At 38.1% G+C, this 17,419-nt stretch overlaps 2 protein-coding genes across 10 annotated transcripts in view; one reads left to right on the top strand and one right to left on the bottom strand.

Moving 5' to 3' along the window:
• Positions 1-17,419, top strand: part of LOC108039442 — a 55,789-nt gene that overhangs the window by 24,539 nt on the left and 13,831 nt on the right. The window lies entirely within an intron of this gene.
• Positions 6,582-9,235, bottom strand: LOC108047967 (TNFAIP3-interacting protein 1). Its single transcript, XM_017128406.2, has 2 exons — positions 8,847-9,235; positions 6,582-8,545 (listed from the first exon to the last, which is right to left on the bottom strand). The coding sequence occupies exons 1-2, from the start codon at positions 9,025-9,027 to the stop codon at positions 6,774-6,776; spliced, it is 1,953 nt and encodes a 650-aa protein (XP_016983895.2). The 5' UTR covers positions 9,028-9,235; the 3' UTR covers positions 6,582-6,773.

The raw sequence follows: 17,419 nt of genomic DNA, 5'->3' as shown, positions 1-17,419 counted from the left end.
CTCTAAAGACTCGTAATTTGATTCTCAAAAAATCTGCATCAAAATTTTTCATTTGAGCGTTGAACCAATTTTTGACCCATTTTCATGTCATTTATTTCCAAGTTTCCGATGTGTTGTTAAAAGGTGGCCCATAACTGGACTTCCGAAGTCCATAACTTTACTAAATTTTATCCGATTTCAAAGTGGTATACCTCTAAAGACTCGTAATTTGATTCTCAAAAAATCTGCATCAAAATTTTTCATTTTAGCGTTGGTCCAATTTTTGACCCATTTTCATGTCATTTATTTCCAAGTTTCCGATGTGTTGTTAAAAGGTGGCCCATAACTGGACTTCCGAAGTCCATAACTTTACCAAATGTTATCCGATTTCAAAATGGCATACCTCTAAAGACTCGTAATTTGAGTCTCAAAAAATCTGCATCAAAATTTTTCATTTTAGCGTTGAACCAATTTTTGACCCATTTTCATGTCATTTATTTCCAAGTTTCCGATGTGTTGTTAAAAGGTGGCCCATAACTGGACTTCCGAAGTCCATAACTTTACTAAATTTTATCCGATTTCAAAGTGGCATACCTCTAAAGACTCGTAATTTGATTCTCAAAAAATCTGCATCAAAATTTGTCATTTTAGCGTTGGTCCAATTTTTGACCCATTTTCATGTCATTTATTTTCAAGTTTCCGATGTGTTGCTAAAAGGTGGCCCATAACTGGACTTCCGAAGTCCATAACTTTACCATATTTTATCCGATTTTGCATCAAAATTTTTTATTTTAACGTTGGTATTTTTATAATACCCTCTGCAAGGGTATACAAATATTAAAAAACTTATTCCCAATCAGCTTTAAAAATGTGAAATGCGCTGTACTTACCTATTTCTTAAGATCTACCCACATCATTTCGGTCGTCATCGAAACTGACCAGCATCACAATCTGAATAACCATCTTATTTATAAGCATTAACATCGCATACCGGAATACGTGCCATATTTTGGCTGATGTCTGTTTTTTTTTCTCTGGCCCTCTGGCATTTGGTCAACTTTTAAATCGGTTTTAGTGGCTTAATTAAATGTGATTTTTTTTCGCTGTCAGCTTGGGATACGTTTTACGCTTCATTGTAGATGTTTTTCCATTAGCATATTTTTTGTTTGTTTGCGACTTGCTCAACTCTTCGACATTAAAAGTTTCTGCGATTGCTTGGCAAGTTTTCCCTCCCTTCTTTTTTATTAGAACTCTATGAGTTCCGATTGGGGAAAAAACTTTGTCGGTTGTGTTGCATAAACAGGAAATCGAATGCCGAAATGTCAATTCGATTGCTGGTAAACATAACAGTCTGTTATGATTATTTATCATTGCCTGATGTGTATTGTAACGTTCTGCTGCGGGCTTGAGGATCTGCTCGGTTAGATGGCCTGTTTATTTATAGACAGATGATTATGATTGTGTTATGCATAATTTGGCACGAAACTGGTTAACCGACGGAAATCGGACATCAAACAGTGATTGGGTCTCGATGTCTAAGGCCATCAAAATCTTTAAGATGGAATGGCATAGGCTGAGATATGAAATTTGAACTTAACTTTCGGAGAACGTTAGCTTTTATGGTTACTGCTGGCTGTTTGCTTTATTGTTATATATTACACTAATGAAGGAGAAGCATTGTAACATTTTATTTGCATAAACTTTTACTTTTCACGAGCTAGATAATTTGGGTCAAGGTTTAAACTTTCATACTTTGGTTTATTTGGTTTGGTTACAGAAATAAATGTTTGTAGGATAAGAGTTTTCTCCTTTTAAACCTAATTTGATAGTTAATTTTCTGAAATTATTTTCATTAATTCTTATTATTCCATGTGAATAAGCTGAATGAGACATTGACAGGGTTTGGAGCCATTTTCAGTCCAATCTTGCATTTCAAATACGCTGAAGTTTACAAACATAACAGGCATGATTCCCCATGGGACTTAATTAGTCCAACAACAAACTGCAGCATAAATATATTCATGTATTCTATTTCGGACAATGCCACGACGAAAATAATACATCTTCTGTCACATGCATTATATTAATATAAATCATCTTTGGCTGTCCATGGACTGACAACAAATCTCTTAATGTATACAAATCATATTTTCCAATTCTGAGGCAACCTTCATCTCCACCCAAAATACACCATTTCCCTCGATCCCAATGGCATCGCCCAATTCACGTAGCAAATCACTTTACAACTGTCAGACAAACAATGCCAAAAACTGATGGCCAAGAGAGGATTGAACACGGAGTGTGGCCAAAATGGTTGAAGGGGCGAAAGGTCCAAAAGGGGCGGGGCAGTTCGGTTGAAAGATATCCTTCACCGGATCCTGTCCAGGCATTTGACTTTATCACGCAAATTGATTGCTTTGACCCGAAACGATTGACGAAATTTGATTGATAACTTATTAAGTTGGCCATTGTCTCTTTTTTGCCTGTCTGTATGGGCGTGGCCCGCCCCTATCTAATTTTTGCATGCTGGCAAAAGTTTTGTGTGCTTCATGCTCTTTTTGAGTCACGCATGAATGAATGGCTAATAAAGATAAATATACAAGATGCCAGCTGGAAGACTTCCCCCAAATTTCGCCTCTCATTCCTCCATTCCTTTTTATCTGCACTTGCCCAGCAGCAGGTTTTCGGGCTGAATAATATATATATGCATATATATATAAAACACAGATTTAAATTTACGAATATATCACTTTTGTAGCGGCTCACATAAAAATATAAAAATAACAAACATTTAAGTTAGCTCGTTGAAATATTTTTCTTAAAAAACCGCCCAAAGGCCAGATAAAATACCAGAGATGAGGAGGCAGAGCCAAAGAAATTATAGGACGGACTTGAACAACCGAAAAAAATATAAAAAAGAACCTCAGCATCAACAACAAAAAATGCTAATTCAAAACAAGCAGATTTTGCGGTTTATGCAAATGTCTCTCCGACCAGAAAAATACCCAAACAAGTCATAACAGCAAGAGCAACAGCCACAAAGATGGCTCTCGTTTGTATATCTTTGTGTTAGAAATATACAAATAAATACAGATTTAATGTTTGTCTGAGTAGAAGTGCAAGGCGACCAAAAGTAAATTACAAAGTTATATAAAACCGGAGTGCAGTAATTTAAGGTTATTTCCAAAATTAAACTGATAAAATTTTGGAATAGGCTTATGCATTTAATTAAAGATTATATCAGCTTACCCATAATAAATCATATAAAAATCCTTTGTTTAGGTAAGAATATTTATAAAAAAAATATATATATTTATATTGGCAAGAAAACAAAACAAATTTTTGAAGGAAATACAAGAAAAACTTGAGTGAAATATGTTTGTGCTTATTTGTTGCTCAGCTGCGTCAAACTGTGCAGTTCAAGGCTATTTCGTCTTAGCCCCAAGTCATTTTACTTCGGGCCAAAAAAAGTTGAAAATAGCAGGCAAGATAATGCCGAACATGCCTTTCTTTTCAACTACGACTTGTATGTCTGTTTTTTTTTGGTCCTCTTATGTTTATTTAACACACTTTTGCACACACACGCACATAAAAGCCAAAATGAGTTTGGCCCAAGAGCAATAATTCATTTTGACTTCCATTCTTGGCTGACTCTGATGGAAAACCTTTCTCCTCGTTCTATCGCCTCCAAATTGAATTCCAACTTAAACATCATTTGGCTATTTTGAAATGGAAACGATTTCGCATATGTGAGAGTGTTTGTGTTTGCTTATGTAAGCTGCCCCGCTGAGCTGCGATATTGATTACATTTTTTACCAGCCAACTTTGAATTTCTGTTCATTAGATTGGTTTGATTTATCTTGGGTTTTTGCTTTTTTTTCAATTTATTTGTTTCTTCAATTTAAAGTATGAAACTCTTAGTATTTGTAAAAAATGTATACATATTTCCATGGAATATTTTCGTTGTAAAAGCTTTAAGAAAGAAAAAACAATACTGAGCTAGGAAGCCTAGGCTAAGAGCAGATTTTAACTTGAGTACAAAAAGAAATGGTAATATCGAATTTTCATGTTATCTTCAATTTCATGTTCTCAGTCAATATTCAATTTAATATCAAAATAATGCATTAAAGATGACCATTTTCTCTTTCTTTCAAAACATGACCAATTCAGGTCAAACTTCATCATTACAAATGTTTCAAATTTTTTACTTTTGGTGGACCACAAACATTCCGCACAAATTATTTGTCTTTTATTATTTATTTGTATATCACCATTTAGCTACAAAAGAACTTTTCCATCGAGTTTTGTGTAGAAATGTAGAAATATTGTTGCGAAACTTTTCCTCAGCTTTTTTATTTCATCAAGGGGAGGAAGAGAAAACCGCAGAATGGAAATGCGGACTTCTCAGCCCCACATGCAATAAATAATTTCCATGCGCAACTAAAGTTTTCCCCTTTTTCGGCCGGGCAAATCAAAAAGTTACTATTACCCACTATCAATATTAATCACTGCATATATGTTCTTTTCTTTTTAGGTGAGTCTGCAAAGTTTTAAAGCTCGGGAATTTGCACAGAGATAACAGAGTGCCGCAATCGATGTTGGTTATGGGGTAAGTGAGACGTGGAAATTGGCTCAACAATTTGGCTCAAGCTCAACACTTTCCTCGGCCCCCGCCCACCCGATTTCCCGCCCACTCCAAATGTGACCTTCAAAGAGCGACAACAATGGCGCATCTTCTTCCCATGCATACTTTTTTCCGGCGCAGTGTCTGTCTCTACCTTTTTTTGGGTCATTTCCGCGACTTGGTTTTTGGTTTTTGGCTTTTGCTTTCCACGATGTCGAGATCGAGAGACTTCCGTCGAAGCCTTGCACTCAGACCCCAATCTGAAGTGTTTACTGTTTACACTCATTTTCGTTTAAATTTGCATTTTAATTTATTTGCCCGATGTCTTTGTTTTCCTTTCTGTTTGCTTCTTTTCCCTCGTTGGCCATCTGCGGTGTCCGTTGCACAATTCATGGAGTTGCAGTTGACATTATTGCCGCTTTTACCTAAGTCGCCTGTCATCGATGCACAAAGAAAAAGTTAAGATACTAAGAAATATTACCTTCAATGATTTATGTTTAAACCAACCTTTTAAACCAATTAAAGGGGTAAATGGTATTACATTTTTGACAATTTGGTTATTTTTTTACATTTAAGATATGTTTTTCCTTGTGTAATTTTTACTTAGTTATTTCAATAGCTGTTATTGCTACTGTTTTGCCAACTGAGTCCATTTCTGTTTACATTTGGCCTTTTTTCGCCTTCCGGCTTCGCCCGTTTTACTTGCAGTTTATGCACTGACCTGTTTCCATTTAATTTTCGTTGCTGTTGTCTCTCTTTTACATTGCTGGCTCTAATTAATTTCAGCGCTCACTTATGTGGTCTTAATGCCGAGCACTTGTTTTTACCATTTTGGTAAATCAAAACATCAAATGAAAGTTGTTTGCCACAGTCAATTCAGTTTATATAAAAGTTCTTAAAGGCCTTGCTAATGCTTCATATAATAGTATATAATAATAACTGCTGACTTCTTTGTAAAACTTATTTGTGTATAATTAATAAACAAGATAAATAACAATTTCTGAATTTTTTAATTTTAATTGCACATATGTGTTTGCATACTTTCCAATTTAAAATTTATGGATGTTTAAATCATAGTAAAGATGTTTAAATATTCTCAGCTCAATTATTCATGTTCAATATGTAAATGGCAGCCGACTAATATGATGAATAATTTAAAATTTATATGGAAGGAAGTGCGCCTTTGTAGTTAACATTTGAACAAGGGTAAATGACATTTTTGCCATATTTACGGGTCTCTTTTTTTACATTCCGGCTGATGGCCTTCGAACAACCCCATCAGGATTTTATTTATATTTATTCCTGTCATGTTTTGTAGCTGTTTGCTTGTTTCAATTAATTGCAAATTTATGCATTTAATCGTTAGCCTATTAAAACGAGCCCTGACAGTCCATTCAAGTTATTCATATTAAGCCCAGAATCCGTAGCAGAAATAAACTCACACCCAAACGGGACAATAAAAAAATGTTTATCAATCGCTGCCACAAGCACGCTTCGAATGCTGCAATGCGAAGTTAAATTTAAATGAGCCGCAAAACGAAAATAAATATTTTAAAATATATATCCGTGAATTTGCGACTGCTGTAGGTAACGGCGTCAATTAATATCTCACAGTAAAAAAGTGCAATCAATGACAATTTTAAAGTGTCGCACACAGTCATGGAAACTTGAAAATTAATGCTCTTGGCCAAAAAGTCCATTAACATAAATCGCTTACAGTCAACATATTTTATTTAATTCTCTTGTAGTATTATACGGTGATGCAATGAATATTAAATTGAAGTGTGTCTTGTGTGTTCTGAGATTATAATATGTGGATATGGGATCTAGAGTGTGGATATTACATATTGTGCATATTAATTGTTTTTTACAGGGTGGCTTTATGTTTTAAATATGTAAGAGTTTCGTAAACTGTTATTGACAGACACAAAAGAAAATTAAATCTACTTTTGAAACTTTTTTCATAAGAGCACACAAATACACACCATACTATTTTTATTATGACTGAATGTAATTTTTAGATGTCGCCTGATCTTAATCTTTATGAATATCCATTTTATTGTTTTGCACACTGCAATATATTTAATTTTGACAAGTTATCATGTGTAACAATGAGATAACTACAGTAGTTAACTACGTGTAGATAAAGGATATATAAGTGTTTCTGGTTTTATGTCCATCCAGTGTTCTTCTTGGAGAGCACGACCTTCTGCATGTGCTCATCCGCGGTGTGGGTGGTGTGGCTTCCGCCCGCATGTCTAGCCGTGCACTTGACCATGGGAACTCCGGTGGCTCCTTTGGTCCAGGCACTTGTCGAGTGCGGGAACTCGTCCTTCCGATAGTATCCCATGATGCCGGACTTGCGGATCTGGCCCAGTTCGTAGGTGACAATGGGACCCAGGCCGGTGGAGCCCTTGGCATTCGGCAGGGATGGCACCTTGGAGCGCTCCACTGTGCGCATCACACAGGTGGTGTCGCAGGCCAAACAGGCCAGGTCCTGCATGACCTTGACCCTGCCAGCGGCAGCGGCACAATCATCGTTGGTCATCTCCATGTACTTCTGCAGGGCCTCGGCTATCATTTGAACCCTCCTCTCGATCATCTCCCGAAAGTCCTTGAGACTCAGCTCCAGTGCATCGATGCCCAAGGTCATTCGCAGGTTGTCGATGATCTGCAGCACATTCTTCTCGTTCAGACTTACGATATGCCGCACTTCGCAGAACATCTGCTCCAATCTGGACTTGTACTCCTCGAGTTGCTCCAGCGACACTTTGGTGGCCAGTTGCTGGAAGTCCACCTTCTCGGCGAGCAAAAGTTCCACCTCCGTCTTGTCAATCTTCACCTCATCCAAATGGGCAGCCGACTTCTTCAAGATTTGTATTTGATTTACGCAATCATTGAGGCGAGTCATCATGGTGCTAGTCGCTTCCTTATTACTGGCCATGTAGAGCTTTATTTCGCGCACTGTATCGGAGAGATCCTTCATCATGTCCATGAGTCTCTGGGAGTCCTGCTTCAGGAGAGCCGCGGCCAGTTCATTGACCTTGTTGGTCAGGGCACAGAACTGGGACTTAAGATCCAACAGCTCACTTAACATTTTCTCGGGCGAATAGCAAAGTGGCTGTTCCAAGCCCAACTCCTCCTCCTCCTCGGGCTTCTCCACTTCGGTGGGTGCAGATGACTCCTCCTGGACCTCCTCCTCCAGGAGACCCTCCTCCTCATCACCTTCGACTATGTCGCCACTGGACCAACTAACTGAAACCTCATCGCCAGTCGTACCCATCAGCACTCTCAACTGCTTGGCTATGTGACGGAGTATCTTTATCCTCTGCGGATTCGGTTTCCTATCGATCAGCATATGGGTCACATTGTTCACCTGCTCCATGGTGATCTTCAGTTGTCCAGTGAGATTGCTCACAAACTGATGCATTTCCATGCTGGCCTGCTCCTTGTGCAACTCGATCTTGGAGAGGCGTCTCTCGAGACGCGTGATATTGTTGACCAGCGATCCATCGAGTCGCGAGTGGGACTTTTCCCGAGTGGAGGATCTCGAAGAAACCCTGGAAGCCTGGGGCGCCAACTCATCTGCCTTGCCATCCGCCTTTGGGGATGCTTCCCCGGCTTCAGGGGCCATCGGTTCCTCGGGAGCAGGAGTTGGAGCAGGAGTGGGTTCGTGGGATGCCACTGCCTCTGGCGTTACTACGGCAGCTTCCGAAGGCGCTTGTTCAACCGGAGGTGGCTCCACCGGTGGTGGCTCTTCTGGAGCCGCTTCCTCTGCAGCAGGAGTCGGTGCAGGAGGCGCTGGACCGGGCGTTTCTTCGGCGGGCGGAGAGGGAGGGGCTGCCTCCTCGGCTGGCGGCTCACCCGCCGGCTCAGCGGCTGCGCCTTCTTCTACATCCTCACCAGCGAACAGACGGAACTTGGATGTGTTTCCCAAGGTCACTACAAAATTATAAAAATAAACAAATTATAAGATATTAATATTTTAGCTAGCGAATAGTCAAAGTGTATTAAAACTTTTGTTAAATAAAATAATAGACTAATAGATTAGATGGAATACATTTTATTAGAATTCTTACAGTTTGACTCCTATTTTGTGAAATTTAAACAGATTTTATCTTATCCTAAAAATGTAATAGTTTTTCAGGGTCGCGAGTTATAATTTTTTCAATCTTAATTTAAGAAAATACTAATAAAAATGGCACTCTAGCTTTTATATATGAAAACTCTCATTTCTACTCACATAAACTGCTTTGCATGCGGACATTGGCCACCATGTAATCTTCCTGCTCGACGACCTCATCTAGGACCTCCAATCGCTGGGCAAAACACGTGAGCAGCACATGCAAGGCGTAAAAGTTGACATGTCCCGATTCCGGGGACCCAATGGCCACGTCAATTAATTCCTTGTAGGTAAACGTCATTTTGTTGGAAGGAGTCAGTTGTTCAAAAGTGCTCGAATTTAGTGGCAGTTCTATCAAACAATTCCAATAATTTTTCGCCTTTCGAATGTGGGCCAATACCGAAACAATTGTGAATAAATGAAATGTGAACTGAACCAAACGAGCTTGTGAAATGGAATAAAAAAGTATATAAAGAGTTGATGGAAAAATCAGAGCCTTGTGATTTTGAGCTGCTAGTCTTTAGAGTTTGCTGAAATGTGAGAGATTATTTTACTTTATATAAATGACACGAAAAGCCTACATTTTTGGAAACCTTTTAAAATTATAATACATATTTTCAATGGGGAATGGCATTTTCAGTCCCAGGATCATTAAATGAAATGTTATGGCAGCCACTAAGGTAAACCAAAATTACTTGAATATAAAAGAAATAATGTTATTAATTATGGTCTCTTAAATTGGGTTTCTCAAATTCGCTTTAACTCCGCAGAAGCGATTAAAATTATGCATTATTAGGTCGGTGTGGGTAAATACGGAATGCGTTTTACGCAAGCTTCGTTTCGTGGCTGCGATAAATGCTTCACAGCTATTAGGGCTTAATTAATTTTTACACCATTTTGTGTTTAATATTTGTTGCCCTGGCAGCTATTATGGTTGCTTTCGTTTAATGAACATCATCAACACGGTTAAGTTTAATTTTATGAAGCTGCTTCTGTGGTTTTTCTTTTCTGCTTGCCCTTACATTTTTTTGTGTGAACCAACGCAGATGCAAAATGATTGGGTGATTGTGGGTGAAGATGATGCAATTAAGACAAATCGACGAGAAGTGGAAAGGCCTTGGGCGATCAGGCAAGACGTTGTCATTTCAATCCGATTGAGACATTTGGCCAAAATTAATGTTTCAATTAGTGGTAAAAGCTGCCAGATTTGTGGCCCAAAGTCACATTCGGTTACCTTTTCAAATGCACGAAAACTCTGCACATCCTGTGAGATAGTCAGGAATGGAAATCCCATTTGTCATGCCTGCACTCGACTTCACCCGATGGGTCGGGCAATCGACAGCCCTCAAATGGGAGGTAGTCAATGTTTGTGGCCTCGTAAAATCTAATTTAAATGCAAACGCAAATGTCAAAAATTGTAGAATTAAAAATCACATTCAGCTTGATTCAGTCAGGCAGCCACACATACCCCACCATCCAGTGCAACTATTGCTCAAGGGGTGTGTAGTAGCTAGCGGTAGACAGGGCGTATACGCAACATATTTTCAGCAAACTGTCACATCGCGTATACGCAATCAGTCGGCAGTCAGTCAACAGGATGCCACATATTGGTAAAAATTCACACGGATAGTAAAGTCTACAAAAAAAACAGGCAATCAGAAAAAGAGTCGTCTTTGGGGAATACTCTTTAAAAAATGAATACGTTGATTGAAAAAAGTTAACAGGACTTGAATTGATAAATTTGTTTGGGTAAAACGAAAAAGAGGATTTATAATAAAACCTTTTTTATATTTTAAGTCCGCCATTCATTAATATTTATTGAATATACCCCACTTGCCAGTAGAGTATCATGAAAAATAACGAAAAACCCTGGTTATCTGCGAGATGCGTTTGAAAGGTTTTTACATCAAATGTCAACTATGTTGATTGAACTGCCTGAAAGCTGTACACCTCCACGGAAAACCCCTACCAATCATACATATATATTTACCCATTTGTGTGGCCATCAAAAATAACAAATTTTTTACCAATGGCAAGCTAAATTTCATCAATATCAAATGCCGAACGACCAAAAAAGTCTGAGCCAAATATTGAAAAATATTAAAAAGTGTCAGGTTTTTGCTGTCATCAGATTATAAGCTTCATGATGTCGGACAACCGGTTTAAAGTTGAGAAGTTATAAATAAATTTGTGGACGAATAGCCCGTGGTTACTGCAAATATTTCATTACAAATTGAAATTCGTAAAGTTTCATTTATATGCCATGCGGCTCGTATGTTTAAAATATAATAATACCCTTAATTTATGCGCAGGCATTGGGCGACAGAAGGGCAGCCAAAACTGCAGCTCAGGTCGCAAAAAGAGTTGGCAAAAAGTGCAGACAGACACCCACACACATACACACACACACACATACGCTTTTATGCAGGAAACGGAAACGGAAATATGCGCAATTTCTCAACAAGCCAATGTCTGCAGCTAAAACAAAAAGAGCTCGAACAGGAACTTCTCCTTGTCATTTTCGTTTCTTCAACTTTCCCCAGAAACTGCTGAAGTTTTGCTCACTGTTTGAGTTTGCCTCAAATGTTTCTTTGTCTTGAGCGCATTTTTAATATCAAACAGGATTTGCCGAATGGAAAGTAAGTCATAGAGAAACTTTATATAATTATGCAAGTGTCTGATAAAGCTGCTGGAAGTGTGTGCGAACAATTTATGCATAATTAAAACTTGATTATGCGGTTTGCGAGCCTGGACTGCTTTGCCGAGTTCCTTAATACATTTTAAATGCGTTGGGGTACTGAATTTTGGATTTTAAATTACAAGTTTTTTATTAAGCTATAATTATAGAAATATTTCAAAAGATTTTACTTACATATTTGCTTTGATTTGTCTTCCCCTCCACTGAGTTTTCACTTAAATTGTAATAAAAGTCTTTTTGCGAATCATGCCCAATTGTTTGCCCTTCCACTTGAGCAAATTAATTTAATTTGTCAATTGCACTTTCCTAGGATTCATGATTTTATGCTTTTGTCAGCTAAGTAAAATTTTGCCATTCAAGCATTGTGAGCAATAAATAAATTGAACACCATATCTTGTCAGTTATTGTGCAGCAGTGACTTCTTCGGCAGAGAGATGAACAATTAGAGATGATTTGCTAGCATTTGCATTTAGCACTTGGGTCAAACGCACAGTGAAGCAGTTAATTCCTCGGCTGGCTTTATGTTTTCTTCTTCCATCTTTCGTTTCAATGGGTCGTAAAGTCAAGTCAAACGCTTGACTTTCTGTTCACAGCAAGTAGCCAGAAGCAACTCAAAGTTGGCTGGAAATCTCAGCTTGTGGCGAACAATGGCCGGCGATAAATGGCAAAGTCGCAATAACATTAACCGTTAGGCAGGGCCTCCCCCTTTTTCCCGCCCCATTCTGCTTCCTCTTCTTCGGGCCAAAAATGCGCCAGTTGACCCAATTCGTATTGAAGCGCGTTCCCAGCCAACTCAACTCAACTCTCAACGGCAATTCCATTTTGCCTCTGCTCCCATATTTGGAGCAAAAACACACAGAGATACGCACAGAATGTTGGGGAGACAGTACACTGTGAAAAAATATTAGGTACATGAGTATTCATCACTAATTTGGGAACTTTATTTATCATATCACTCATATCTTAAGATTACTTAAGGTTACTCGTAATACTTAATCGTATCGATATTTAAGATGTTGTTCTATAGAAATATATTTCGATTTTTACTCAATAAAATAGTTTTAGGTGGTAGTGAAAAAATTACCTTTTACAAATTTTAAAATAGATTTATTAAATGATTTATTATATGAAAGGCCTTTTCATTGTCTTCCGTTTTAATTTTATAACCACAATTAAATGGGGCTCATTTATAAGCCAATATTTCTGATGTCTTTCGGAGTTTTTCTCTCTGTGCATTGTTGTATGCTTTAAGCAGCCCATGTTGGCACTTATTCCACATTGTCTCTTGCCGTCTCTTTCCCTCGCCCACTGTTTCTGCGGCAAGTCGCTGACGTAATTTACTTGAACATCGCCAAATGCATTTCCTATTAGAGATGGCCAAGTGCCTCTGGTAAATTCGCAGTAAGGTGCGTTCGGCGTTACGCAAAAACGTAAATGGCAAAAACTGAAAATGGGTCAGTGATGGAACGAGTTATGATGAGGTGGTCGGTGGAAGTGGGTTACCAAACCATTATAGGCTTTGATGAATGGATTTTTAAATTTACAATTTTAAGAACCAATGGACTTAAGTTGTCAATAAATATAACTTTCCATAAAATAAACTCTTTTTTTGACCGCAGTTAACATGCCCCAAATGTTTGAGAGACCAAGTGTTTTCTTGGCCAACAGTGCGTATGTGTGATTTTGTGCAAGCACATATCTAACCGAGTCTTTATTTGTCCACTGCGGTTGTTGCCTTGAAGTTCAATTTTTGTTGACCTGCCGGCCACTTTAAATTCTTTGGCCAATCTGTTTCAACTTTAACTTCTGCTTTTTGCTTGCCAATTTAATTAGCCATTAAAAATGAAAAAGCCGCGTTGAAGCGGCAGAAAAATCAACGGACACGCGCCGAATATTTACCATAAATATTTTGTCTGTTCCGCTGGCACACATTTACAATATTTTTTATCATTAAAAAAAAGAAATGCCCGTCTTGGCGGGTAATTTATATTTATGCCACATCGGTCGGATGGTAGCGAAATTTACGCAGATTTCTTTGTGCCTCCGCTCGACACTTAAATTTATTTATGCTGATATGTGAGATTCGCTTCATCATCATTTCGCCCCTCGTCTGGATCTGCCACTTAACACCTTTCTGGCAGCATCTGCCCTTCTGCCACACCCAAGCCATGTTAATAAATGTCCGCCCCTGAGCCCTCAGACTTCAGGCACCCATCTTCATCCCACTTTCCTGGCAACCTCCTGACAGATGAGTTGATCTGCGCTGCCTTAACTTCGTCCTCATCTCGGTGGCCATCTGCAGCGATATTACAAACTTTTTAAAGCTTTAAGCTGAGCGTACGATTCCCCTCCGAATTGCAAATATTTGCTTCGGTAGGGGCAAAGAAAAAAACAACCAAACAAACAAACAAACAAGCGAACAAGGTTTACGAGTCTCATATCAATAATCCCATTTTGGCAGATTCTCTGGTTCTCACTTGAGCTACTGGAAAATCGGTTGAACAAGAGGAAAGTTATTTTTCCAACAGTCAAACCAAATTAAATTTGTTTTGCACTTTTCCCAACGTGACAGGAAAATAATTGTGCGGAAAACTTAATCTCACTTAAATTGGGTGATGATTTATTAAAAAGTTTAGAAATCCAACTTAAATAAGTGACCGATAAGTAAATGTATATTAAGATTAGATATCAAAAACTCTTTTTTACTAAAAACATATTATATGATCCCTCAGATTTGTAAACACAAGCTGCCAGAAAATTATTTTATGAGAAAAAAACGATTAGTCCATCCACGATTTGCATATTAGTTAAGGTCACTTAGCGGATATTGCTTCAAAAATATTAGTAACCAATACATTTTTTTGTTTAATGGCCAAACCCTGTTTAACATATTGCCATATAAAGAGATGATTTCATCGCAGCCACAAAAAATGTACGAAAACAAAAAGCGATGAAGGCGTCAATCAGCAGCCTCCACAAAAATTCATTATTCAGCATACATCATTTTATATACGCAAAGAAGGGGGCTAATTGCTGGCAAACAATTGCCATCTTCAATTACAATTATTTGCTATCACTTTGCAGAGCTCAAGTGCCAATAATCTGGTGGGAAATGGGGAATTTCGAGGGCAGGTGAACCACTTGAATCTGCCTACGAGCATTCATAATTTAAACTCATCTGCTTACTTATGCATACAACAACTGAAAATTTGTAATAAGCCGCTTAAGACGCGTGCTCCCCCAGATTGCAGTTACAAATATACGAGTGTACATACTACAGGATGATTTAAAGGCGAGACGAGGCTGCAGTTGACAGGGGAATATGAAAGAAGACATGGAGTAATCCCACCTGCCTTCACCTGAATTCGTCGCCACTCCACTTGTTGTCATTGCTGATGATGCTCTGCCACGATTTAAGCTTAATTTTTCATTTAATGGGAGATTTTCATGCATGTGTAGCTAGGGTTTATCCGACGGGATGCTCTGATTGGGGAATAAACAAATTAAATTTACAAAATCTGATTTATAATGTAATCGTTAAATTACGATTTATGTAGACTAACGATAAAAGTGGTGGAATACTAATGTTTTTTTTCAGATTGTGTTTTCCAAATGTAAATTACATAAATATACTAAATTGAATAAAGTTAAATTTATAAATATTTTACAACATAATATTATTCTAGTAAGCAAAATTAAATTTAAAAGCATGGTACATTTTAAATGCAGGTTTCTCTTATTTTCAGGTAATATGGAAATAAAAGAGTATTAAAAGTTCCATCACTTTTAACACCCTCTTGATTTTTAAACACGATTTTCATTTTATTGCTTACTTTTAATTATTGAGTTGTGAAACTTATCTGCCTCGGTTCAGCCAGTTTTTTTCAGTTTGCTTTCTGCAATGAATATGCAAATTTGTGCAGCTTAGCGGCGATAGTAGATGGTAGATGGGCTTGGGCCTTACTTACTCCCATGGATATCTCAGTATGCCCTATTATTATTTAAGGTCTCTGGCACTTGGCGAGGCCTTTGCATATTTTATTGTGAATTCGAAAGAGAGGGGAATCCAGCTAAATTATGGTCTGTGGGTGGAGCAGTAGAAGAGTGCTTATCATTGCAGTTTGTTGGCTGAATAATTCATGGTCCGGGTAGAAATGCAATCGCCTCCGGTTTCTCGAAAAAGGACTTGAAGAGTTTTACTTTTATGATTTTTTTATACTCCAGTTTTCTTTCGTTTCATTCAGACTTTCCCGTCAGGTCAATAGAAAATTGAAAATCTCAACGAGCGACGACTCAGTGGGAGTATATGTGTGTGTTTGCTATAATTCAATTTTCTCCACAAAATAAAAAAAATAGGAAAGAGTTTCATTAAAATTCAACTGCATCAGCAAGATTGTAACATCCACACGAAAACACACATAGACAAACAGAGGTGGACCACAAAACCGCCAGCAAATCAATTGGAAGCGAACTTCACTTTTCACTTGTCCCTCTTCCAAATCGAACCATTTCATGCCAAATTGAATGCAAGAATTTAATTAAGCTTCTCTTTGCCTTTTTTGCAATATTATTTTATTGAATATAGGTAGATATATAAAATACATATCTAGCTGCGTGTATGAATATCATTTCAAATATGTTTTCCTTGCTTTTGTATGCACAATTTATTCTTTGATTTATGGAATGGCCACTAGCTATGAATTCGCATTCAGCAGCCAACAATAAATTCATTGAGTGGGGTCCTTGGTGGGATTCGATTGATGGCGTCATAAAATCATCCGCTAGGTGTCATTGGCAGGAAAGGGAAAATGCGTCAAAGAAATCCGAGAAATAAGAGAGAAGTCGAAAAGCTTATTGGCAGACTAATTTTAGTTAAATCTGCAGAGGCAAAGAGAAAATATCAAATGTTTTCTTGGTCTAAAAATTCTTATTAACAATATTGCTATTAAAAGTAGCTTGAAAATACTTTCTTTATGGATTATTATTGCTATTAATGAACTAAAGTGAAGTGAGCAATTTTAAACAAAATAGTAAGCATTTTTATTAAAGCCTTATATTTTTATCAAAATTGTTGATAAATTGTTGATAAATCGTTAAATCATATAAACTTCGGCTTTCCAAAGTTAGCTTCCGTTCATATGTATTCGACAATCCTTGAAATATTTTCATCACTGAAAAAAGTTATCCGCATTTTCCAAAAATAACCTTACCTTACCTAACTTGAAACTATTTCCCATAAAACTCCGACGAAATTTAGTAAGCGATAAGGTTGCAAAGTTAATCTACATATACGCTATTACCACCAAGTTTAAGCCTTTAAATGGATGTGAATGGAATGTGGAAGCCGGTTAGCCTGGGCACTAACAGTCTGCCGATCCCCTTCTGCATTTAAGCACCGGGGCAAGTGCACCGAAAAGCCCGGGCACTCACATAACTCCTGCCCTCAAATGCAGTAAATACAAATTTATTTAACACTCTTACATTTTTGGTTAGCAAAAGGGGCGAGAACGGGGATAGTGCTTCAACATTGTTGCAGGCTTTACGAGGCAACAACAGGCACAACCGACATGTACACAAAACAATTATTGCCCGTAGGTAATTTAGTGGAGAAAACATTACCAGCAAAACCAGAGGAGCAGCGACGAGGAGTGTGAGCCCAGTAGAGAAATGTTTTATGTCTGGTTGGGTCCTCGTCTCCGTCCCCCAATTCCGCATCTTTCTCCTGGGATCTTGGCCCGAAGTGTGCGCTTAAAATAATTCCAGTTAAACATGGCCCACAATTTGCTTATGGCCCAGACTGAACTGGGCACCGCCTCCTCGCATTTCGGCAACTGCCTGGCCAAAGTTTGCTAGTTTAAGAAAAGCAACTCGAGAGCTTTCCTCGCTTTTCTCGTCTGTCATTCAAGTGGGGTTTTCATGCGGATTTCTTTTGGCCCCGAGACTTGCGGCTGGCAAAGTGATTATGTGATTATATGTGGCCCAAGATCTCCGAGGT

The sequence above is a fragment of the Drosophila rhopaloa genome, unplaced genomic scaffold (genome assembly GCF_018152115.1).
Source record: "Drosophila rhopaloa isolate 14029-0021.01 unplaced genomic scaffold, ASM1815211v1 contig_2, whole genome shotgun sequence".
NCBI classification, from domain to species: domain Eukaryota; kingdom Metazoa; phylum Arthropoda; class Insecta; order Diptera; family Drosophilidae; genus Drosophila; species Drosophila rhopaloa.
The sequence above is the reverse complement of the archived record's forward strand: the minus strand, read 5'-3'. Positions and strand labels throughout refer to the sequence as shown.

Bases quoted from the DNA above. Each gene is read 5' to 3' on its own strand.
- LOC108047967 (XM_017128406.2), bottom strand. From the start codon at position 9,027: ATGACGTTTACCTACAAGGAATTAATTGACGTGGCCATTGGGTCCCCG. The intron at 8,546-8,846 runs GTGAGTAGAAAT...ATAATTTTGTAG, and splicing joins CCGCATGCAAAGCAGTTTAT to TGACCTTGGGAAACACATCC.